Source organism: Polyodon spathula, chromosome 3 (assembly GCF_017654505.1).
Source record: "Polyodon spathula isolate WHYD16114869_AA chromosome 3, ASM1765450v1, whole genome shotgun sequence".
NCBI classification, from domain to species: domain Eukaryota; kingdom Metazoa; phylum Chordata; class Actinopteri; order Acipenseriformes; family Polyodontidae; genus Polyodon; species Polyodon spathula.
This window is the reverse complement of record NC_054536.1, coordinates 85759572-85787077: the sequence shown is the minus strand read 5'-3', so window position 1 is coordinate 85787077 and position 27506 is coordinate 85759572. Positions and strand designations below refer to the sequence as shown.

The 27506-nt window shown below is 37.2% G+C and overlaps 1 protein-coding gene across 1 annotated transcript in view; it reads left to right on the top strand.

Moving 5' to 3' along the window:
* LOC121313551 (calcitonin gene-related peptide type 1 receptor-like) overlaps positions 1-25207 on the top strand; it is an 88335-nt gene extending 63128 nt beyond the window's left edge. The window contains exons 8-13 of the mRNA XM_041246232.1: positions 16077-16230; positions 18899-18959; positions 19244-19310; positions 20418-20636; positions 20726-20767; positions 24303-25207. Coding sequence (XP_041102166.1) covers positions 16077-16230; positions 18899-18959; positions 19244-19310; positions 20418-20636; positions 20726-20767; positions 24303-24524 — 765 coding nt within the window. The 3' untranslated portion in view covers positions 24525-25207. The remainder of the gene's footprint in view (positions 1-16076; positions 16231-18898; positions 18960-19243; positions 19311-20417; positions 20637-20725; positions 20768-24302) is intronic.
* Positions 25208-27506: the final 2299 nt, after the last annotated feature.

The following is a 27506-nucleotide window of genomic DNA, read 5'->3' as shown; positions in this document are numbered from 1 at the left end:
AAACATCTTATGTTTTATTTTTGTAAAGTAAAAGTCCTCAATAGCAACACTTTTTCAACAGATGCCTGATTTCCATTCTTTTTGCCTAAGTGCTGTCACCTAACAGGATTTGCATGTGTTTTCCTAGAGGCAGCAATTGATTCTCTTCCTGTACAGTAGGTGGTTCTGTTGATAATAAATAGCGGTCTAGACTCCCACAGGTGTCTCTCACCATCCCGTCTTGTTTCTCTGTACTGAATACACAGCTGGTTAAATGAACATCGAGCTCACTGATACCAATGTCTTGCAAGTCTCCAGTCTCTCCTATCTGCTCTAGATATGTTTTCAAAAGGTTTATATCGAAGGCAGTTTTCTTTGTTGCGTTTTTGTTTTCTTGGTGTCAGAATGATTCTCGTTTTCAGTGCTTGGAATAAAAAAACGTCAGTCAAAAGTTTAAAGAGAGAATTAAAAAAAAAAAAAAAACTGAGAAAGTCACAAATGTGTCGTCACATCCCATAGTTAATGACGTTTTGACATAACATCACCTATTTAGAACTTTTTTTTCAGTATGGGCTAAGATGCAATTATATATAGCTACCTTTTGTTTTTCAGGGAGAAATTTGAAACTCAGCCATTGAGTCTGTTTTGAGCTCCAGACCTGAATTCTTTTGAGTTTTGGATTGAAGGCTGCATTACTTAAGCCATAAAACCATCTCTCTGGAATGCTACTTCATCAGCTACCACATCTAAATATATATTACATTTAAATACAGTATGTTATCCTTGGAATCGACCTCATTCCCTGTATTTCCTATTTCAAAAATTGTTTTAAAGACTGTAGTACTATTGTTATCTAACCACGACTGTGATGAAAACACATTTTAAACTTTAAAAAGCAAAGTGGTATTAAGGTTGGCATTAAAGCTGCTCAGACTAATGCCATCAAATTAATTACAGATGTGACTACTAAAAGTCAGAAAAAAATCTTCATTTTATAGAAATGTGGCAGTAAATTAATTCACAAACTACCGCAGTTGCCATGTTTTTTAAAATGTGAAAATAATTAACTTTATTTTACAGTCAGCAGTAAAAACTATGATAGACTGGGGACATCCATCTGTCTGGTACAGATTCTGCTCTGATAATCATAATTCTGGCACGCAATAATGTAAAAAAGAATATATCTCCAGCCAGTTTTTGTGAAAAAAAGCTAAGTTATTTAATAATGAATTGGAATGCCAATGAGTCGGTTTGTGATTGCAACATATATAAAAATATATCAGGGGAAAGTTATATGGGCTTGTCAGCTACTTCATGTTAGTTCAGAGTTTATAGATTTTCTAAATGTTTATTCGTAGTAAACTAAACAACAGAGTTTGCATGTTTAAAGGTGGCCGCCTCACAGGTATCGTTTATACTTGGTATTGGTTGTCAGTCACTTTTAGTATCAGGTATAACTCGATTTCATTGTCACTTAGTTGATCAGCCAGTCAGACAAGCGTTCATCCTTTATGGGGATTTCTAATGGTTAGCTTAATGTCACTCACTCAGAGGAATTCGACAAGTGCGACAAGTTACAGTAGATAAATCAAATTATGTTATGCATTTATAGAAACAGTATGTCTAATAATATGTATAAATATACATATACTAATATATAATAAATATATAAATATAATAATAAACTCTAGTTCTCCAGATGTTTTTTTTTTTTTTTTTTTTTTTTTTTATTGATTTGAAAAACCTGCCAAACATCTTTATTCCTACAATGAAAAAGCTTTATAATCAAGGCTGTCAAGCAGCTTCTTTTTCTGTCTGTTCTTCACCGTATCCACCACCACCTTAGAGAGACTTTGAGACTACTTTCCAGTGCTTAAGAACCCCAACCCCGCTAAGTCACAGATATTGCTCTGTGTGAATTATGCCATCCATGCTTTATCTTTTCAGGATTCATAGGCAGTTCACTGCTTTGTATTTGCTATTGCATATTACATTCATGCATACTGTTCATCTCTAAATGAGCAACCATTGGGTATGTCCCTTCATATTAAACCATTCACTTATATCCATCAAGAGAAATAAATTGCTATAGATGATGGATTTTAGGTGTCTTGAGCAAAAGATTGAAATGGCTTGCATTAGTCAGTTGAGCAGGCCTCGCAGATGCTAATTGTAACATATTCACTGCTAACCAAATATCCTAGTAACTACATTCACATGGTATGCCATCTAAAAGAAGTAATAAAATATCAAATAAAGAATAATAACCTGCAGATTTTATTGTGCAGACATAAATCATGCCGAAGAGTCTTAGTAGTGTTAGCCCATAGAATCTGAGTCGCCAGCACTCTAGCATTAACAAACAAGCTATTTAAACAATTACAATCTTCATTTTTGTGATTGATTCAGTAATATGGTGACGTGTCATGTGTGGTATGTTTTGTATTATAGAGGTCCTGTACTTTTTCGTGCCTCATCTGCTCACCTGTAATTTAGTCTTACAGCCACACAATGTCAGTTTAGACTAAGTAAGGAAATATACAACAATTAAACAATCATCCCATAACTTTATTTCTACTTTATTTTGGTCATAAAACTACAGATTATCGCTGAGCAGTTTATTAAACAGATTGAAAAGAGATGAGATTGTCAATCTCAACAAATTATTAGTTCAGATGGGAGGAATGTGAAGCACAGACCAGACTTTGATTTGCTGGACTATTTTCCAGAAGCTAGAGGTTTACTCTGCACATCAATCTCGTAGTGGTCGTAGTTGTCCCTTTTTATTAGGTCATTTTTTTTAATTAGCCAGTAATATGTTAATTAATTAACTATTCTTTATATCAGCTGGTTGGATATGTATGACTTAAGTGCAGGTTAGTTTGTTCATGTAAATTCTGGCATGAATTTTTAAAGGCCCTAAATATGAGACAACATTTTGCACAGTTTCAGCACATCAGCTGTGTCAGTCAATCTTTTCAATTTTTATTTTACATAGCGCCTTTCATAGTGGACCACCATCACAAAGTGCTTTACAAAGTGCAGTAACAACAAGAAAATCCATAATATATGATACGTGAATATGTGAAATAGTAGCAGTAACACAGCAGCTAATAGCAGAGATCAGGCTTAAAGAGCATAGAAAGCAAAAGAGAACAGGTGGGTTTGAGAGTTGATTTAAAGCAAAAGAGAACAGGTGGGTTTGAGAGCTGATTTAAAGGGAGCGATGGTGGTAGCATCACGCACTAAAGCTGGGAGAGAGTTCCAAAGAGTCGAAGCCATGAAGCTAAACAAGCGTTCTCCAAGTGTGGTGCACTTTTGCTTAGGGATAACAAGCAGGCCTGAGTCGGAGGACCTCAGCTTGCGGACAGGGACATAGCAAGTCAGCAGGTTGAGGAGGTACTCGGGACCTGTGTGATGAAGGGCATTGTAGGTGAGCAGTAGAGTTTTGAAAATAATCCTGAACTTTACACGTAGCCAGTGCAGCTGGGCAAGACGGGCTGATATGATCACGTTTTTTACATCTGGTAAGGATCCTGGCAGCGGCATTCTGGACTAGCTGCAGTTAGTTTATGGTGCATACCAGGAGACCACCATATAGAGTTGCAGTAGTCAAGATGAGACAAATGCATGAAAGGTATCTCTGCATCTGGGAGGGAAAGGTAGGGACGGACTTTGGAGATTCTTTGAAGATGGTAGAAGGAAGATTTGACTACATCAAAGGAGAGGCTGCTGTCAAGAAGTACAAAAAGGCTTTGTACTGTGGGGGAAGGCAGCAGCAGACAGTTTCCGAGGTTCAGGGCAGATATATTTAGATTCTTAAGTTGAGTTTTAGATCCTACTAGAAGGAGTTCAGATTTGCTGGTGTTCAGCTGAAGAAAATTGGCAGACATCCAGGCTTTGATGTCTTGAATGCAAGCCGAGAGCTGGACCATGGCTAAGGAGGGGCTTCCAGGGTCAAATTTTAAGTAGAGCTGGGTGTTGTCAGCATAGGAGTGAAACATGAGGCTGTGTTGGTGGATGAGGTGACCTAAGGGAATCATGTAGATATTGAAGAGAAGGGGCCCAAGAACAGATCATTGGGGGACACCACAAGTGACTGGGTTTGCAACACCACAAACTGAATGCATCCGGATAGGTAAGAGGACATCCAGGAGAGACTTGTTCCAAAGATCCCAGCATGTGACTAATTGTTTTTAGTTATTTTGTTTGCTCTGTGCTTAATGAAACCTAATGCGATCTTAAACAATCTTAATACAAATGTTTTTTACATGCAATTTAGTCCTTCTTGCATGTAGCCATTTTAATTTCATGGCAATACAATTTCAAACAAACCTAAAGCAGTGTGATGTATTTAACTGCAGTGTTATTCAGCCAAGGTTCAGTAATGAGATGCAGTTGCAGAGATTGGGATGGGTGGGAATGATGGGGATAAGTGCAAACGAAAAAGAAAGGGGGCTTGACTAGGGATTGATCCTGCCCCTGAAACACTATGCTATAGAGTTTGTTATAGCATCAGCTACTTCAAGTGTTTCAAAGCCAAAAGCAGAGGTAGTTGTTGTAAGTAAATGTAAAGCTGCTGAAGACACTGTTACAGTGTGTTCAGAGATGCTTAAGCCCCATTATAATTTAAAGGGAATCCACTTTAGGCTGCTTTACTTGGAACTTGATCAGCTCAGAAAATGTAATGTTGTAGTCTTAGCTTTATTACTGATTGTCATCCAAGTTCTTTTTACTGGTGCATAATATTCAATTTTGGGACTTTTTTCAAAAAATGAGTTAATTACACTATGTAACACAATTTTTGTTCCTGGGTAGTAAGTGTAAATTTACAGTATAATCGTAAATCTCGAAAAACTGCTCACTTCTAAATCTTTTGTAGTCATTTTTGTATTACTTTAGTATAAATACATGTTAATTTGGATTCATATGTTGTTTTTTTCTGGCTTTATGTGAACGAAAAGACATGTGCCCGTTTTCCCATTGGAAATAGTGATATTTTGAAATATCACTGTCCTGGTCACAAAAATAAAGTTTGTGGGGAATAATAGCCATTTTCTATACTTTTGAGGCATAAGCAATTAGGAAATATCACTTACTACCCAGGAACAAAAAAAATAAATACATTTGTTACACTGTGTTATTTATGTAAAATGAAACATGTTTGTAGTTAAACTTGGTTTCTTGTCAGTGTAACTGCAACACAGAAATGTACTTCAGGATTGTATCAGTTAAATCTTTCCATAATATATGTCCACTATAATAAAAATAATCAAAAAATGACAAGCATGCTATATGCTAGTAATTTGCTCTACATACCACTGTAAGTGTAAAGTGACCTGCTTATTTATCACCACACTTTTGTACATTTCTGTAGTATTAAAAAGACAAATCAACACTGCTCCCACTATAAGGGAGGTCCCACTGCAGGAACCTTCTCCCTGGCACAGATTTTCAAAAATGCCACCTCTCAGATCGTCATCTCTGGCTTATCTGCCTTGAGGGTGTGTGAGTTACTCCCTCCTATCAGAAGCAACACACATATTTTCAATATAATTTCTAAATTACAGTAAGGGTAGCAGTGAAATTAAAAAGGAACAATTATTTTCTCACTAATAGCTGTGACAAAAATACCATTAGAATGAAATACATGTTTACCATAAGGTGTGCAGCAAAAAAAATGTGACTAATTGTTTTTAGTTATTTTGTTTGCTCTGTGCTTAATGACACCTAATGCGATCCTAAGCAATCTTAAAACAGACTAAAATAAAAAGATCTTTAGACACATTTTTGCATGTAGCCATTTGAATTTCATGGCAATAAAATTTCAAACAAACCTGAAGCCATGTGATGTATTTAACAAGCAACCTGAAATGAATTGAGCTCCGAAAGCTTTCTGTTACATCAAGGCATCCCACGCAGCGGCCCCATTAGCTGTTGGCAAACTAAATATACTTCAAGGCAAATGGACTGGAGTACCTACTATTAATGTGATCAAAACCCATGATTACCAGGGCTACTGATATTCTAGGGACCAGCTTTGCTGAAGCTCTGCAGACATTTCCAGTATAATATCCTCTCAGTCTGCTAGTTTGGGGTCATTTGCAGATAACAGATTGTGTCATCAATAGGGTACTGATAAAATCAGAAATGGGTTCATTCTTAGATTATACAGAATATCCTATTATAATGCTGAAATGACAGATTACAGAATGTTTTTGTCTCTGTAAGATGATGGTTCTTCACCTAAAGAAATGAATTTTATGGTATGGTGCTATGTTTAATCAAGCCAAGTCGGCCTGGCCTATACAGTGGCTTGCGAAAGTATTGACTCCCTTGGCATTTTTCCTATTTTGTTGCCTTACAACCTGGAATTAAAATGGATTTTTATTTGGATTTCATGTAATGGACATACACAAAATAGTCCAAATTGGTGAAGTGAAATGAAAAAAATAACTTGTTTAAAAAAATTCTAAAAAATAAATAACAGAAAAGTGGTGTGTGCATATGTATTCACCCCCTTTGCTATTAAGCCTCTAAATAAGATCTGGTGCAACCAATTACCTTCAGAAGTCACATAGTTAGTTAAATAAAGCCCACCTGTGTGCAGTCTAAGTGTCACATGATCTGTCACATGATCTCAGTATATATACACCTGTTCTGAAAGGCCCCAGAGTCTGCAACACCACTAAGCAAGAGACACCACCAAGCAAGCGGCACCATGAAGACCAAGGAGCTCTCCAAACAGGTCAGGGACAAAGTTGTAGAGAAGTACAGATCAGGGTTGGGTTATAAAAAAATATCAGAAACTTTGAACATCCCACGGAGCACCATTAAAGCCATTATTAAAATATGGAAAGAATATGGCATCACAACAAACCTGGCAAGAGAGGGCCTCCCACCAAAACTCACGGACCAGACAAGGAGGGCATTAATCAGAGAGGCAACAAAGAGACCAAAGATAACCCTGAAGGAGCTGCAAAGCTCCACAGCGGAGATTGGAGGATCTGTCCATAGGACCACTTTAAGCCGTACACTCCACAGAGCTGGGCTTTACGGACGAGTGGCCAGAAAAAAGCCATTGCCTAAAGAAAAAAAATAAGCAAACATGTTTGGTGTTCGCCAAAAGGCATGTGGGAGACTCCCCAAACATATGGAAGAAGGTACTCTGGTCAGATGAGACTAAAATTGAGCTTTTTGGCCATCAAGGAAAAAGCTATGTCTGACGCAAACCCGGCACATCTCATCACCCCGAGAACATCATCCCCACAGTGAAGCATGGTGGTGGCAGCATCATGCTGTGGGGATGTTTTTCATCGGCAGGGACTGGGAAACTGGTCAGAATTGAAGGAATGATAGATGGCACTAAATACAGGGAAATTCTTGAGGGAAACCTGTTTCAGTCTTCCAGAGATTTGAGACTGGGACGGAGGTTCACCTTCCAGCAGGACAATGACCCTAAGCATACTGCTAAAGCAACACTCGAGTGGTTTAACATTTAAATGTCTTGGAATGGCCTAGTCAAAGCCCAGACCTCAATCCAATTGAGAGTCTGTGGTATGACTTAAAGATTGCTGTACACCAACGGAACCCATCCAACCTGAAGGAGCTGGAGCAGTTTTGCCTTGAAGAATGGGCAAAAATCCCAGTGGCTAGATGTGCCAAGCTTATAGATACATACCCCAAGAGACCTGCAGCTGTAATTGCTGCAAAAGGTGGCTCTACAAAGTATTGACTTTGGGGGGGTGAATACTTATGCACGCTCAAGTTTTCTGTTTTTTTTGTCTTATTTCTTGTTTGTTTCACAATAAAAAATATTTTGCATCTTCAAAGTGGTAGGCATGTTGTGTAAATCAAATGATACAAACCCCCAAAAAATCAATTTTAATTCCAGGTTGTAAGGCAACAAAATAGGAAAAATGCCAAGGGAGGTCAATACTTTCGCAAGCCACTGTACCCTTCAGATATGCCATGCAAAATCTTAAAGAAATACAGTCATGGTATGATGACATCACAGTTATAAAAAAGGAACATTCCATTCTAGAGTCCCAGACCTGGAAAGTCCACATGTATTATTTATATCCAAAATATCATTCTCTGGTCTTCCTTTATTCAGAAGGTCATGCATATAAATGTACAAAAAAGCACAGTAGGCAAAGGGATTTCCATGGTGGATAGCAATGAGGACCTTTGCGGCTTTTCAGTGAATCAGATGCATATGTGTGTGATTCAATATTTTGTTTAAAGGGGAGGTCTAGTCCCCCATCCTTCTTAATCAATTAACTTTTGGAAATAACTTCATGTGCATGTGAGTTTGTAGACATCACTGTCTATAGTGCATGGAACTAAATGCAAAGACTGCTGTGGGCAATTGTGGAAGGGTGGTGGGTATTTCACTGACACAGGAGGCAGACAGGTGAATTTGGCAACACCGCACAGGTGCCCAGTTTTATTTCAGGGTGCTATTTTTCTTTTTATCCCGCAAATAGCGCTGCCAACGATGGTAAACAGAACCACGGGCATACCAAGCGATGGTACACAATACCGGCACCCTTGCAGGTGCTTCAAAACAATAATTTAAAACAGAAGGCACAAAGAAACGGGGAAAATAAAACAGTAACAAAACTACAAAGAAAAGGTGTTGCACTTGACAGCTATATCCCAGTCGCCGCTACCCGTGCGACCCGGATCACCGTCCTACACTGCCGGCTAACTAGCCTGCTCCGTTACAATACTCCGGGGTCTGCCCAAGGGTTCCCCGCTCTCACTGTCTCGCTCTGACACACTCAGTTTCGGTGTCGGTTTCTCCCAACTGGTTCTCGGTCCTCGACCAGCGCTTCCGCACTCTCGGCGCGTTTAAAGGGCCGACCTGAGGAAACAGCAGAGCATTTTTTATAGGGCTAGCAATCTCCCAAGACTCGCCTCTCAGCCATTCAGAGAGGGGGAAAGTCCACACACCCACTTTCCCACCTCCCCATGTCACTGCCATGACTCACAGGCGGTTGTTGGACGACTGCAGCCCTCTTCCTGCAGTACTGTGAACACGCCAGCACAGATCTCCCCTGCTACAGCAATATTATTATAAATCTCTGTGCCACTGACCTATGCTAGAATCTGTCATGGGGGGGGTGGGGGCAGGAGGTTAGGGGGACTGACTATCATGACAGGAGCTTCACCATTAGAAACATTACTTTGACACTTTTTATGCATCTTGTATACAGAGTGGCTTAAAGTCACTTGAATGGGTATATCTCCCTCATTCATACGTACAAAAAATGATGTATTTTAATACCAACCCAAAACAAGCCCCAAGGAACACAATGCAAATACAAAGATACCCAAAGTGGACGCTGTTGGAACCCATAGTTTGTCAGATCACATGGTTAATTAATTCACCAGTTAAATGTATATGAATTTGCAGCCATTGTTTTAAAGTGTTATCCAATAATCTAAAGCATTTTGATAATACAGTATATCACTTTATCCAGACAGCTATCAATTGATGATAGTAATTGACATGATGGATTGCCTCACCCCGTTTATCACAGTAAAACCATAGTAAAGAGTAATAAAGCACCGTGGAGGCATGTTAACATATAGGTAAGCATTGTGACAAATCATGGTAAACTATGCTAAATGCAGTTTATAACCCCAGGAAAAATATGAGACTATTGCGAATACTTGGCAAACTTTTAAAATGGATGGCGTACATAGCAAAGTGAATTTTCTAATATGTTTGCATCAGTGAATAATGTGTAAAAAAAAATGAATTAAATCTTGCCCTAGCAGCTTGGGCAAGCTCCTATGTCTAAATGTTGATATAGTTGGAGTGATTTAAATGTCTAGTCACATACAGTATGTTCTGCAAAGTTGTAATTAAATATACCCATAATTATAGATTGACAAAATACCTTTTTCTGATTTAAAACTACTGTGCCATGATATATTATAATTTATATAAATTACAAAGTACTGGGCTACCTTAACTGTGAAGGTCAAAACGGAAATGAGCCTAAAAACTGTCTCAGATTTCAGGGTTTATTGCTTCTCTTAATTCAATCACGGAGGTTTGCCTGGACCTTTTGATGAGAGGAAACAAAGCCATGTGGTTAAACTCGACATCACATAGTTCGATGTGACAACCTTGAAATCATTTAAAAAGAAAATTATAACCCAGTAAGAGAAAGCCATGTCTACTTCAATATTGCTAACCAGGATTATTTAAACAGTTTTTTTTTTTTTTTTTTTTTTAAGGTTTTTTATTTCTTTTGAATAAAGTCAATGCAATTATCAACACAAGTGAATTAGCTTAACATTTACATATGCATGTCCAATATAACTGCCTCATTTACTAATTAGCAGTAATTTGAGATGACTGGCATGGTATTTCCCAAAGTGTCATGCCCTATTTACTAACTAATTAGAAGCAAAAATACCGGTCGGAAAAATTCTAATTAGCATACAGATTGTGTATAGCAAGAGGTCTGAAGTTGCACACAGTATGTATTCTATTGACAACAGGTGAAGGCTTACTTACTGGTGGAGGCATGGACACAAATATGAGAGAATTAAAGAAAATATGCTGAAATAATTTAGTTTCAATTTAAAATAATATTTTATTATCTACTCATCCTGCAAACAACGCATCAGAGTTTGTATTGTATTGCATGTAGGATCAAGTAAAAATTTTTTACAACTACTTTACTGTTTAAGCTTATTCTATATTTATATTATATTTTATCTATATTTTTACATACTTATTACATTTTTTTTATTTATTTATTCAACCATAAATCGATTGAAAACATACATATCGGGCCAGATCTTCAAAGGGTTTGTGCACCGCGCAGAGGGGTATGCGCTTCGAAAATGGCCTTTGTGCCGAAATTGTGCCAAGTTGCCATTTTCAAAACGTCCTTTTGCACATCACAATCCATTCTACGCTGTGCAGAAATAAAATGTATGCATCGCGCAATATGGGGGGAGTGGCCGACAATATGTGTGATCCTGGTATATTCATTCGAAGGTATGTGCCAAGATGCGCAGAATAAGGATTGTAAAAGGACTGCGTTATCTCCGCACACACTACCATTCCAGCACTGACTACAAACAAACAACAATGGGAAACATGGGTAGCATGCAGCGTGTCCGTTGACGTGTGGATGTGAATGATGCAAGGCACACCCAGCAACAGCAACCCCAACATAGGCGAAGATATGCTGAAAGGGTGCACCGGCCTCGGCACACATATGAGGAGCTAAGCAATGAGCAAATCGTGTCCAGGTATCATCTCAACTCATCTATGCCACATGCTGCATGATGACCTTGCCAGAACAAACCTGCGCAGTCATGCCTTGTTTGAGCAATTGGTAGTTTCTGTCTGATTGTGTATCCTTGCTACTGGGACAGCAGTGTCCCGCCACCTCGACCGCTACATAACCGCGTTGCTGCGACATGCTGAGGAACATATTAAATTCCCCAGTACCAGAGCAAACAGTGAGGAGATAATGCAGGGTTTTTATGAGGTTGTGCACCTGCCGCGTGTGGTAGGTGCAATTGACTGCACCCATATTGCTATCCGGGCACCTGTTCCACTTGTCCTGTTCTATCAGGATTCCAGTTGTATTCGGAATAGTGGGAAATTTGAATTGCTGTTCCATGCCATGTAAACAGGATATTCCAAATCCGTCCGTATTCTGGATACCAGTATTCCGAAAACGTGATACCGAATACCCACTTAGTATTAGAATACTATCGGAATACTAGCCCTTCTAGACACATTATTCAGAAAAACTTTTTTTTTTCTAGACACACAAGTCGTCGTTTTATAATCTATAATATATAAGACAATGACTTTTGTGCCCAACAAAGCCTGGCAAAAACTGTGCACAAATATATTAGTACGTGTATGACCCCAAACTGGTTGCCGACTATGCAATACCTTCCTATTTTTAGTTTTAGTTTTTTAGTAGATCAACAGTCAATACCAGGAGATTATATATATATATATATATATATATATATATATATATATATATATATATATATATATATATATATATATATATATATATAATTTATTTATTATCCTTGTAGTCAAATTGAGATTAAAACCTATTTTACAAGTGTGACATAGCCAAGCAGGCAGCAGCAAGGACAACAAGAACAAGTACACAATAAAATACAATTAAGACACAGGCAAATCACATTTAAAACAGTAACCAAAATACACAAAAGTATGTAATTCAATTACTTAAAACAATTGCAACTTTCAGTCATGAAATCATGCAGTTTACTCTTAAATTGCAATAAAGATATCTGGGTCTGCAGCTGTAGTTTGGACTGGAACTCATTCCAGGACCATGGGGCATAATAAGCAAAGGATCCTTTACCAGCCTCAGTACGCACATTTGGGATTTTAAAATGCAAAAAAGAATGAGATCTGAGGCTATGGTTACTATGGGAAGCTATCCAGTATTCATTTAAATAAGTATATTCATATAATTTACATTGAATAGCCATATATACCAGAATATACCAGTGCTTCAACCTGCGTAAAGCCAGCCTAGCAAATCACATAATATACAATGATGAGTATTAAATCTCGTATTTGTATTGTACCTCAATGCTGCATGATATAGCCAGTCCAGTTTATATACTGCATCACCATAGTCAATTTGCGGCAAAAACATACAAGCAATAGGCCTCTTTTTTTGTTTCCATAACATTATAACATGTTCATATCAAGTGGCGTTTATAGAGTATTCCCATGCCCAACAGACGAGTGTGGAAACATGCACTAACCTCTGTCCAGCACACTGCTTAATAATCCTTTAATATGGTCCTATTAGCATATGGTAATGTATCGGTAATTTGAAACATGAGATGCAAATGTATTCTAGGTGGACATTCAATATGCACATAGCACAATCAAAATTGAACTGGGCGAAAGCCCTAATTCATCTGAATATACCAATATCTGCGCGATAATTGCAATGCGTTAGCTCCAATAACTGCACACCGCTGGCTCAAATAGTCGAAGTAACAGTCCACTCTGGAGTTGGGTACAATAGTACAAACGTACAATAGTACAGAATCCCAACCCCCCTGGATGGGCGGATCACTGAGTATTGTATTGATATGATGGACAGCGGTAGTGTGTTTACATATACAGTTATATGTGTTCTTCACTGCTCCACAGGCATATCTGCATCCAATGTGTGCCATCAAAGTATAGAAATGAAGATTGAGAGAAGGATGAAAAGGGGAGGGGGGGTCCTGCCTGTTTTTGCTGTGTGTTGTCACACATCTGTAAATTAATTGTATAAATACATCATCCACTCATCTTGTGGCCTGTTGCTTTATTAATCTATTCCATAGATTGCTGTCTATTACGGGTGTAGGGGTGAGCAGCTGCACTCGAAGAGCCAATCTCCGTCAGGGCACTCTTGCTCTGAAAGTCATGCTTACATTTTCCTAAAGCCATACCGCTGATACGATCAACCAATCAAAGACCTGTATTTACTCTGCAGCAGTCCATTCATAAGTTAGCTGAGGTGGAACAAACAGTTCTGTTAACTGTAATTTCTGGCCGTTTATGCAGCTGTCCAGTCTGCTGAATGTTGATGTTGATAATTGTACAGAGACTGTTCATTTATTGAGAAATCATAGTAAGCTACAATTAACATCTTAGGGGCATATTTAGAATTAATTATTACTCTTACAAAAAAAGAAAATTTCATAACAAAAAAAATCAATTCCGGCGACACTCAAAACCTTACGAACTGGGCTTAACTGTAATGTTCAAATGGGTGAGTAGAATGAATAACATAACACATTTCTATGTATTGTGTATATAAAAATGCTTGATTGATGTTTACTTTGCAGTTGAATGAACTCGTTACATTTACAAATCAGAGAGTGTGCTACCACAGTAGACTTTGTCACGGAACGGCTTATATTAAAGAAATATATATATATACACACTTGGGGGGGGGGGTTGGGTTGTGATTTGCTTCTTGTATAGGCAAAGGAAACTCTTCACATCTGAAGGCACTGCCTATACAGACATAATCTATTCACTTTGTGATACACTAGGAAAGCAGAAAATTGCTCATTTTTGTGTATATTATTAAAGCTCACATTTACAAATCTTAAAATTATACAACCTGGTGGCGCTTAGATAGAATGGCATGGCCACTTAGCATATTACTAAATTTAGCACTTCTATGACAAAGTGCTTTTGTGTACCAAACATTTCATGACTGCAATGCTTTGCTTTCCAAATTCTGCTTCTCTATGTGAGTATATGGGACTTATAACCAGTTTTCCCTTCCTTACACTTGCTACTTTGTGATGATGGGCTACAATGCACAGCAATAATGTAGCCAATTGGGAAAGTTGCCTCTCTTAGCAGCTGTGTGGACGCTTGCATTCAGAATGGAGATATCCATTGATTTGACTGATTCTTTATTGCGTTTCACAGAAGGTTCAAGAGATGTTATATACTTTTTGGCCCATGGCCTAGTCTAAAGCAGCCCGTGTGCTGGATGACTGTGAGATCAATAATTATGCTTGATGACAGCTATTGCCAGCGGGCAGGACAAGTGGTCCTCTGGTTCACTTTCCCCTGCCCCATGTACTGGCTGTGTTCTAATGTTTATTGATTAATGGCAATTAGCCAGCAGCAGGATCAGTGGCACTCTGGGCCACCTTCCCTCCCTTTTTGTGGGCTGGCTGAACTGTGATGTAGTAATTGTGACAGATATAGCCAGCGGCAGGTCAGGTGGCACTCTGGGTGATTATACCCCCTCTCATGAGCTGGCTGAACTGTGGTGTTGTGATTATGACAGCTATAGCCAGCAGGCAGCGAGAAATACCCTGAACAAGCATGCTGAAAGGTGGAGGCAGGGGGGGAGGAGGACCAAACAAAGAAATGACAAGAAGGCTTGGGCAAAGGTTCTTTATAGGAGCATTTTGATTGGATATCTGATTATTTGGTGGATCCTCCTTTCAGAAACATAACATAAGTTCCATTGAAATACGTGCGAGTCCATTGTTTTTTTCCTGTCACTAACCTTGCACAAGTCGTGTATGTATGAATCCAAAACTATAGTTCTTCACTTTCCGTTTGCTCCCACAAAAAATTTGACATTTTTTAAGTTGTAGTAGCTTCAGTATTTTTTATAACCTTATAAAACAACTAAACTATAAACTTTTATTTTTAGATAGATAGATAGATAGATAGATAGATAGATAGATAGATAGATAGATAGATGTGTGTGTGTGTGTGTGTGTGTGTGTGTGTGTGTGTGTGTGTGTGTGTGTGTGTGTGTATATATATATATATATATATACACACACACACACAAGGCTACCTCACAAACGGAATCTTCACTGCTGAAGTCTCGTGAACATAATGTATAGCTTTCTGATCTGTTTCTTCTGTATTGGCAGATTTACAGAATGATAAAAAGTGAGCATGCGTTACCCTTTTTCCAGCACATATGTTCCATTTGCTGTGATAATATTACTACACACATATGCATTGCTGCTTTACAAACTTGTAGAAAGACCAGATGTTTCACACATGTTTGTGTCCTTAGAGAGTCTTAAAGTTCTATAACTGTATCAGTTTACCACAAATGTAAAATGTGGTTCAGTGTCTGCCTACTGCCTTTAAAAGGTGCATGTGCAAGTTTACTGCTATGTAAAAGAAATGCACTTTGACCTGGGTGTCTTAGGCTAGGAGATTATGTGATATATACTACCTATAAGGAATAAAAATGTACATAGCAAATACCATACTGTACATTTTATTATGTTGTACATGTTTTAAATGCAATTACAAAACTTTTTTCGCATCTTCATTATCTTTGTCTTCATTGAAAACATAGAAACGGACCACTGCGTTTTAGTTTCTTTTAGTATTTCTAAATTGAACGCTATTATGTGAAAACATGCAGTTCTTTGTGGATAACTAAAATAATTGTCACTCTGTGTTCCCCCAATCATTGATGATGTTTGAGTTACCCATTTGAAATAATTGTGTTTCCCTGTCTACTTACCAACATGTCTTCTCCAATTTTGTTTTTCAGATTGGATGTAAGGTTCTGCACTTTTTTCACCAATATATGCTGGGATGTAACTATTTCTGGATGCTTTGTGAGGGGATATACCTTCACACTCTTATTGTGGTGGCAGTGTTTGCAGAAGAGCAACATTTACACTGGTACTATCTGTTAGGATGGGGTAAGTTCATTAGTAACAAGTACATTGAATATGATGACTTGCCCTCATTGTAAAATACTAATATGCAAATCAAAGCTGTTAATATAGTTACCGCAAACCACACAGTATTTGCATATCAAAGTCTTACTAGGCATTGTAACATGGATATATATCATATTATATATATATATATATATATATATATATATATATATATATATATACACACACACACACACACACACACACACACACACACACACACACAATACAATACTATAACTGGTCAGAGTTCTAATTAGGGACAGATTTATCTTCAAACCGAAATACAACTGTCATTATTTTGTGAAACAAAAGTGAGTCTTTGAATGTACACCACAGTCATACATTTAGTCAGTAAATGAAGTGCCTGGGTTGCTTGTTACCAGTTAAGTGTTTTCTTCCCTTTCACATGAAGTGGTGCGAATTGCATTTTGCCAAAATAGCTTGATTAGCCAGACCCCTGTCCACATTGATGCAGATCAACACAGTTGATACTTACTGTAAGACAACAATAAAAGGCACTACTCAATGGCAGATGTGCCCTGGAATTGCCATGCGAAGGTGCTCCCGCATTCCTGTGACCGCTATACTATACCAGGCACGCTCAATTCAAGGGTTGTTCGTTCAAACCTTTTGGGAATAATTAAAAATGATTGAACCTGCTAATTGTCAGTACCCTGTTTAACCAGCATATTTTTAAATGAAATTATTTATTTGCATTTTTTATACAGAAGTATGTCAAAGCACTCTACAGTACATAATAAAAAATCAAACCACAATACATTTGTAAAACCTATTAGTCATCTACCACAATCATAACATTGAAATAACATATTCAAAAAGTATAATACAAATATATATACACATACACACATATGCATACATAGATAAATATACTTATATACATACATATATAATAATAATAATAATAATAATAATAATAATAATGCAATATAAAAGTTACATTAAAACCCACTAAGACAAGAAAGCCATTTTATAAAAAATAAGTTTTCAGTCTTGACTTAAAAACTGTAATGGTCCCAGCTTCCCTGACAGACGCAGGCACAGTATTCCACAATTTAGGAGCTTTAGAAGAAAAAGTCCTCCTCCCAGGGCGATTCCGTTGACCCTAGAAATAACCAGCAGCCCTGCATCCTGTGATCTCAGAGTGTGAACATATGGGGTCAGTAACTCTTGCAAATAACTGAGTGCTAATCCATTCAGGGCTTTATAAGTTAACAACACAATATTAAAATCATTTTTATACTCCACAGGGAGCCAGTGCAAATAAGCCAAAACAGGTGCAATGTGTTCACTTTTCCTGGTTTTAATCAGAATTCTAGCAGCAGTATTCTGAACAAACTGTAAGCGAGAAACCACCAGTTTTGGGATACCAGAGAAAAGTGCATTACAATATTTACAAAAATTCTCATTCTCATTTCTAGTTTTAGTTCCGACGAGAGACTGCTAAGGTCTAGCTTATGCAAATTGATATTCTTTAGTTGAAACTGAGCTTACAAGCATGACCTCTGTTTTGTCAAAATTCAACATTAAGAAGTTCTGTGACATCCAACACTAGATGTTAGCAAGGTAAGCAGCTAATAGCACCCTAGCAGAAGGATTGCCTTGATCCAAAGACAATTACAGCTGAGTGTCATCTGCATAGCAATGGAAATTCACTCCATGCCTGAGGATAATATCACCTAATGGCAGCATATATGTTGAAAACAACAAAGAACCTAAGATAGAGCCCTACTGAATGCCACAGGCAACTTCTGACCAATCAGATTTCATCTCTCTGATAGAGACAAACTGGAACCTATCTTTAGCTTTTTGATAACTAGCAGATTAATAGTTTGGGATTGTTGTAGATGCAATGGCTTTATGTTTTGAATATTTCAATGAACACCTTAAACCTCATATCACAGATTGAGAATCTATGCTTTATAAAGAAAGATTGTCTCACTAAAGTCAATGAGGATCAGTGCAGTACCACATGGTTTCGTCTTGTTCCCTTCAGCTATGTTTATAGCGCAGCTGAAGCAAAGGGAAGCTGGGAGTCAATCCACTTGATCCCAGTCACAGGTTTATTTTGGGTAGCCAAATGGGAACACTTCTGTGGGGCGATTTGAGTACGGTCTTTAATGACTGAACTTGTTGGAGGCATTTTTAGAGCTTGTTGGGGTTTAGATGATGTGTGTATCTGAAATAAGAAACTAGATTTTTAAGTTGCAGTTTTTTTTTTTTTTTTTAATTACACATTTTAAAAGGAGCACATTTGGAAGTACAGATTTGATGCACAATGCAGATATTGCCTTACATCATGGGTTTATTATTTCTATACACTTTTATTGTCTCTTGAGAAAGATGCCTAGGGGAAGAAGAATAAATGTGATTTAAATACAATGAGATGCAAATCTACTGCCTGGAGGAACAAGTGAATGTTATTATATGCAGTGCAAATAACTTTTTATACTGTAGCATTGGAGTCTAGAATATAGCAGACATTATTTTGGGTACCCATCATATCTGGTTGCATATTTAGTGGTCAAAATGTCTTAAACATTTTCTTACACAGCACATAGGACTGAATGTATGCTTTTACATTCAATCTTTCATGGACAATATGTTTACATGTTTTTCATAGGGTTCCCTTTAGTGCCTGCGTCGATTCATGCCATTGCAAGAACTAAATATTTTGATGATAAGTAAGTATTTCTATATTTCTATTTGGAACACTTTTAAAAAAAAAAAAGTCTATTTCAGTAGTTTAGTACAATGGTTGTGCAGGGGTCTCCCACTATTCCTGTGTGAGCGCACTTGAGAAGGTGAGGGTGGGGCAGCTAGACTTTCATATCCAGCTTCACTGGCTCCCAGAGGGAGGCATTGTATGGAGGTGGCAAAGGAGAAGAGACACATGTAAATGCATAGACTTGATCCTGAGCCAGGCCAAGGTTCAAATTAAATGTACATGTATTTTTGTTATTTATAGTTGCTGGATGAGTGTGGAAACCCATCTCCTCTATATTGTCCATGGACCCATTGTTGCAGCATTATTAGTAAGTATCTATATTACTAAGACAACTTGCTTGTGAAGATTTTTAATTGTGTTCCATTTAGGCTTGCCATATACATTTTCAATAAAGAAATGTGACTCCATTCTTTAAAGACGTCTGCTGCTTAAATGTTGAAGAGTTTGTTTTCATTCTGAACAGTTCATCTTGTTGAACAGCTTCATTATATTCAAACAGGTAAATAAGAAAAACATGAAGAAACTAAGAATTAAGAAGCTGTTTAAAAACAAACATACTGTATTTAAAAGAAAGATACGAAAACACGACATCCTTTTTTAAATTAAAGTCAAATGTGAACAGGATCTGGTATTCAAGTTCAGATTATAAACTGCTTAATATTATCATTTAAAGAGTAACTAAATAGGTTGCAGGGTTTACAACAAAACAGAATACTTACTGTTGCTGCCTGCTGTGTGGTATTTATTCAATGGCAGACACAGTGAATACAAAATGAACTGATCTAGAACTCTGCTCTGGCGTTGAGGCAGTTAGCAGATTTCTGTGTGAAAAGGTTTTATGCACATATTGATGACAGGTATGAATATTCAAATTGGAGGTAGACCAGTTGTGAGGACTGTGATGACAGCAGATGTTGTGATGAACGGAAACATTTTAATGCACAGAGCCAGTGTGAAATGAAAGCTGAATGTGAAATGGTCAAAACTGATTTATGAACAAGGACATGTGAATGCAAATATCAAAACGGAATAATATAATATACTGTGTTTTATTGTAAACCCTCCAGCCTGTTTAGGTACACTTTAAGGCTATATAAAGCTGTTTTAATTTTTATTTTATTTTTATTTTTTTGGGGGGGGGGCATAAGTGAATTGTAGAATACACAGTGTTCCTTGGACACGGTGGGAAAACAACTGCATTAACGATGACAAACATTATTATTACCTCACCAGATTTACCTAAACTTCTATTCGGGATGTACCTTCTGGCACATCCATAATATCACTTGTATTTGTTTGTCTTTTATGTGATATTCATTCATTCATCAAGACATTTTCACTACACATGTTAACACTGCTTTCCTTACATGATGTTTGTATGTTAACCAAAATCATCTGTACTTGTATTTTACAGGTTAATCTGTTCTTTTTGCTTAACATAGTACGTGTCTTGGTCACAAAACTAAGAGACACTCATCGAGCAGAGTCTAATATGTATATGAAAGCTGTTCGAGCCACCCTAATCCTTGTCCCTTTGCTGGGAATCCAGTTCGTTATCATTCCTTGGAGGCCAGAAAACAGACTTGCTGGAGAAATATATGACTACATCATGCATATATTATTGCATTACCAGGTACTATTATGTATTATTGTAAACTTTATTATGGTATACAATATTCCCATTTGATGTAAATGTTACTGAGAGATCTTATTCTTTTTTAGGGCTTGCTTGTGGCAACCATATTCTGCTTTTTCAACGGGGAGGTAAATATTGTTTTGCATTTGTATTCTACAATATATGAATAATCCTTGTTTTAAAAAATGTTAATGGGCCTAATTGTTGCACTGGTTCAAAGTTTGCTTCCATTTTTGTTACCTGGGAGATCTTATAAGAAGTAGGAGCCAGTGCCATCTTGTTTCCTTTTGTCATACATAGCAGAAAACTACTAGAGATGGTGCTTGCACTTACTAATTTCAAGTCAATGGCAATACCAACTAAACAAAAATGAAAATACAAAAAGGCTATAAAAAACAAATTTACTGCTCTCACCACTACTCTGAACTTTATTAGAAAGATAATGTGGCATTTTACAAATAGCTTTTCTTTTTTAAAGAAATGTGTGGGAATTGATGAAGAAACTGTTATTGAGACTGTAGGGGTAGGTCATGTTCACTTTGGCAGAGATGTCAGTGTCACTGTCAAAGCTTTATGAGAGTCTGCTACTAACACCTCTTTGGCCACATCATGTATGGCACCGGAATCTGCTCAAACCATTTGCTTCAAATAATTCTCACAATTTTTAGAGGCATACCATGGATTGTAATCTTGCTGTAGCATGAATCCTTGACTAGTTGACCACTGTCCAGGTGGCAAGGTTTCAGAAGAATGCTATTGATTTCGCTAAAGTTGTACCTTCTACAAGATGCTTTGTGATCTGGATAAGAATAGATTTTTCTTCCACATTAACATTTAAGATTTTGAATTCTTAGGATCTATATAGCATTCATATTGTAATGACCCTGGTGACAGCAGCATCCTGGACATTGTTTGTCATGTCTCATTTAGTGTTCTGTGTATTGTACGGGTATGGGGCACCTCTTTAGTGTCCATGTGCGCGCATGCATAGGGAATGTGTGTACGTGTAGTGGGCGGGTCATGGACTTTGACTAGGCCGTTCTAAAATGCAAAATTTCTTCTTCTGCAGCTATTCTTTTGTAGATCTGCTTGTCTGTTTAGGATCATTGTCTTCCCACTTTCGATTCAGCTTCAGCTCACAGGAGGATGGTCTGCCATTCTCCTCTAGAATCTGACAATGGAGAATTCATGGTTGTGTCAATAATGACAAGCCGTCCAGGTGCTGAGGCAGCAAAGCAGCCCCAAACCATGACACTCCCACCACCATGCTTGAAGGTTGGGATGAGGTTCTTCTATTCGAACGCAGTTTTTGGTTTTCGCCAAACATAACGTTTCTCATTGAGGCCAACAAGTTCTACCTTTGACTCGTCTGTCCAGAGAACATTGTTCCAGAAGTCCTGTGGATCATCTATGTGCTCTTTGGCGAACGTAAGATTAGCAGCAATGTTCCTTTTAGAGAGCAGTAGTTTCCTCCTGGCTATCCTTCCATGAACACCATTCTTGTTCAGTCTTTTTCTGATAGTTGAATCATGAACACTCACATTAGCCAAGGCAAGAGTGGCCTGCAGAGCCTTGGATGTTACTCTGGGGTTCTTTGTGACTTCCTGATGATTTTTCCAGTTTGTTCTTGGAGAGATTTTGTTAGGACAACCGTAGTAGTAGTAGTAGTAATAGTAGTCGTCATATTAAAAGGAAAAACTGCTAATGTTAGAGAACTAATAAGACACAAATGAGATGCATATCAGAGCTATTAAATTAGGAATATAAAATTTAAAACGTGTACTGTATTTTGAATTACATATTTCTGCATAGATATTAGGGCGGCACGGTGGCGTGGTGGTTAGCAGTGCTGCCTCACAGCATCAGGGTCGATTCCAGCCTAAGGGTCTGTCTGTGTGGGGTTTGCATGTTCTCCCCATGTCTGCATAGGTTTTCCCAGGGTACTCCAGTTTCCTCCCACAGTCCAAGAACATGCTGTTCAGGTTGACTGGTCATTCTATTGCCTTCTGTGTGAGTGTGTGTGTGTAGTGCCCTGTGATGGACTGGCATCCCGTCCAGGGTGTAGTCCTGCCTTGATCCCTGTGTCTGCTGGGTTAGGCTCTGGCTCACTGCGACCCTGTAGAGGATTAAGTGGTTAATAATAATGGATGGATGGATGTATAGATATTTACAGGGTAAAGATAACAAGAAATGTACTGAGCTGTATAAAGTACTGGGACAATCAAAACAACAGAAAATAGCACACATGGAATACCCAGCATGTGGTTACTTAGCCAAAAGCACAGAATGAGGACCTTTAAAAAGGTCTTTGATATCATTTGTTTTGTTTAGAACATCAAAAATTACTGTCTGCAGAAAAATAGATCAATTATTAGCTCAAGCATGAGCACTCAATTCAAATAACCATCAGTGATCATTTTAAACAAGTCGGATGTGTTCGGGGGCAGAATTAACCACCATAGAGATAAACGGTAATCAGCTGTCGTGAGCATAATTGTTTATTCGGCATAACTGGATTCTTTTTCAGTTGTTGTTGTTGTTATGCCTGCATAATGTTATACCATGCATTAGCATAATACATTTCACGTCTGAATTTATTAGGAACATGAGTTGTGTGGTAGCTTAACATTATTTAGAACAATCACAATTATGTTTATTTGTGCCCTAGACTCTATTCCATTCTCTTTGCCATAAATAGTGCTTTGAAAACTTAGAATAAACTATTAAACTCACTCTTAAACAGTTTCATGAACTTCAAACTTGATTTTATGAATCAATATGGGCTTTAGAAAAGCAGTTCTAAACAAACAATTCCTTAAAATAGTTCTTAATGTCTGTGAATCAATAGGGTGAATAGGGTCCATACCCTGAGTTTTAAAACAGCAATCTGTAGTTATCCTTTTATTGCCTGAAGGAAATCATACAGTCGCCCATCTCCCTTCGTTTTTGTATCACCAATGTATGTATTAGAGATTTTTTTTTTTTTTTTTTTTAATGTCCCCAGTATTGGAAAGTTTTAAAAACGCCTACAGATATTCGTGGACATTCCCTCAATGAGACAGCCCCAGCAAATCATTAAACAACACAAGACAGCCATTATCTTTGCTAAAGCAGCTTTAATCTTTAAGCTGCACAGCTAGAGGGATACAGCTTTTTGATGTAGTTTTGAAGATTTTATATTTCATATTTGAGATTTAAAAAAAAAAAAAAAAAGATTTTTTAATAGATCAAACTTTTGATAATACATGTTTTTAAATTGAATGACCTTAGTTGTTTGACTCACCTCGAGTTTCCAAACGATTTGATGCAGTACAAAAGGTCCTTCCTTCTAGGAGGCACTGTACTGTAGGTAGTTTTTTTTTTTTTAAACTGTTTTCTATGCATTAGAAATTACCTGTGTGTAAGAGGGTGCAGGAAAGGGGTTATTTTGTTGTATTTTAAATGTTTTAGGCTTGAGAGGGATATTATAATATAAAATGAGAGTTATGAATAGCTTCAATGTGTTAGTTTTACTCATTTAAACTTAAGAACACACTGGTAAAAATATCTCTTGTATATGATAAGAAAATTGAAAAAAAAAAAGGACCAGGGCATATATTTTCTGTGAACATACTGGTCATTCATCTTGTATAGTACTATGTAATATCAAACCTTTTCTTTTAGGTGCAGGCAGCTCTCAGAAGGAAGTGGATGCAGTATAAAACACAGTGGGGTCAGCGTCGTCGAGATCACTGCTCCAGTCGTTCTACATCTTACACTGCGACATCCATAACAGAGGTCCCAGCTTACCTTTATCACCATGACTGCAGAAGTGAACATTTGAATGGAACACACTCCGAAGACTCTGAACTTGCTGTGTTGAGATCAGCAGAGACATACGCCTGACTGGAGAATGAATGAATAAACAAAATGGTCCTTCCGCATTCTGTCCATGTAAAACTCTCCACAGCCGATGTCATGCACAGAACAATCTGACCAGGCGCCCAAGTTATAAAAGTAAATGCTTCATTGGCAGTGACAGTCCTACCAAGGAAGTGCTGATGCATATGATATTTGAAGTACAGTGTTGCTTATAAAACAGGATACACTGAGACCTACAGCATTTACAAAGCTGCTAGTTCCAGGCTTTCAAGGGCTGAGAAAGATCCTGTAACAGGACTGCAGTTGTACAAATATCAAAGGGTATGTAGGTTCATAGACTGGGACAGTCTCTATTCATGCTGAGCTAAACACATAACAAATTGTAAGATAACAAAGTGATACTGTGGAATTATAGGCTGATATGATAATGTTCCTCGGTGCCTAAACTTCAGCTTGTGGGTCTTGTACATATTTTCCATGTTTATCTTACAGTGTGATTTTGGATCGTTTAACTTTATTTGATCCTTTGATGCCATTTGTACTTTCTGTTATTTTTTAAACACAAATCTTCTACATGCAGTTTTACATGTTATGGTTTTGGCCATGAGAGCCGTTGAAATGTTGCTATAGTGGTATATCTGAATGTGACTTAGAAGAGAAAACCTTACAACTGGAGCAGTCCTAAACTTGACAAAAGAATACATTTTTAATGTTGAAAGTTTTAGCTACTACAGCTATGGACAAATTTGCATCACCTAGAATGTTAGGATTGAGATATAATAATAATAATAATAATAATAATAATAATAATAATAATAATAAATATCTAGGCTCTAGAAATAATGAAAAACTTAAACATACATTAAACATATCAGCTTGCTTTTAGTCATGTTTTAAACCTGTTTAAAATATGTTAGAAGTCGATAGTACTGTGGTGTTGTACAATATTTCTACAATACTAGGTATGCTTGCCCCATTTGTTGTTCACTTGAAGATCGTTTTGTATGTCTAAAATGTGAGAGGACCAGTTCCACCAGTTGGTCTGTCTGGTTAGTTTAGTTGGTTGATTAAAAGTCTTTCAACTTTAAATGTTACCAAAAAGGTTGTAGAGTTTAAAAAAAACAAAAAACCATACTTACTATGTCTGCATGCTGTGTTGTAGTGTACGTATTCCTTCAATATCTTAACAAAATGTGTGCATGAATAGTCACACAGACTATACTTGCAGGAATATCTGCCGTCTGGCTAAATATGCTGTATATGAGTTTTAACTTTAGGACCATGGATGGTGTTGCAACCAAAGCTAGCTAATACAATTAAAAAAAAAAAAAAAAAGTTGTTGCCTGAATTATTAAGATTGCAGTTTTGAAATGGTATTGCATCTTAAATAAGAAATCTCAGTTTGTCATATTGTGCACCCTGTAGTGTAAAGAGTCATAGTTGCTTTGAAAGGTGCCATGTCTATGATAAGGTGTGTTGTTTAATTCACTGATTGAATTCCCCGATGGCACTAATTGCAACATAAACTGCTTGTAATTGGTGTAAGAAGGGAAACAAGTGTTAAATATAACAGCACACCCATACAGGGCTTGTCAAGGGCATTCATATACCAGTGTTCTTGCTTGAGGGAGCTGACAAGAATGAGTACAGATGAACCCATCAATGCTTGCTTTGCTCTTTGACTGTTTATGACCAAGGTTTGGTGAATAAAAATGTTGTAAAATAAATTGTTGGAATATGTGCAAAACATTTGTCATGAGCGGTAAGTAAAGTGTTTCACTGTAAACTCTGCAGCCTGTTCAGAAACATTTTAAGTAATAACTTTACGGCAATTGCTTTGATTTACTTTTAATGTATATTGTACAGCCGTCACATTGTAAATTTTAATTATGACAGAGCACAAGGAGCAGCCAGAGTAAATCCTGCTGTGGAGAATACAGTATGTGAGAGTGTTTGGTAATTATTACAAAGAAAAGAAAGGGCAGCTTTAATAGAATTTGTTTTCATATATTTAAGAAAATTCATGATGAGTATCATCACTTTGCAGTATGACATTTATGTGCATACCATGCCACATTCATGTAAAGCTTATGCACTTAATTTGTACAAACATGTTTATATACCCTATAATGGGTAATAAATAAAAAGCTAATATTTTTGTAAGAAATTAAAAAATAGTTTATGATGCATATTGCTTAATAATAAAGCTGTACATTTAGCTATACTTGTCATCTTAATATAGATTGGAAACATGTTGTCTTTCCAAAAGGAGACCGCCCATCAATCACATACATTACCAGTTTAACCAGTTAACTAGGACTCTGCCCACAAACCCCTGCCAGAGTGCCTTGTCTAGGGGGAAGGTGGTCCCAAGTGTCACTTGTCCTGCCAACTGACCGAGTCATTCTTAATTACTGTATTGCATTCATCTTAGCTCGGCAAGCATAGGGGCTGCTATCGAACTCCAACGGATAAGACCATGGGTCAGATTATAAACGTGAATGTATTATGTGTCTGTCGGCTGTCACGTTCATGTCGGGCATAACTCTTTGCCAGTTGTTCATGTGCCAAGCAGGCATATATTTCACAATCAATAAATTGTTATTTTCTTACGAAGTGGATGTCTCCTTTCTGAATGTACTTTTCTTCACCTTACTATGTATGTTTGCAAAACATGTTTTCTTGTCCTCTAAGGGTTAATTGTTTCATACTTTCACGATAGATGTTTGTCATGTTTCAATATGTATTTCTTGTTAATGAACAGTAATATCTGCTAAAATAGTTGTGAATAATGTTGTCCCTGTAAAATACATGTTAAATGGCTTCTTTATTTTTTTGCAGAAACACCACTTACACATTGGAACATTTCTTGTGAATTAGTGTGATAAAAGTCTTCAGAGAAACTCATTGTCATCTGTCTTTTCATAAAAAAATAAATAAAAAAAATTGCGTAAAATGTAATGTCTAAAACAACCTTGTTCCAAACGTGTGACAAAAAGCCAATTG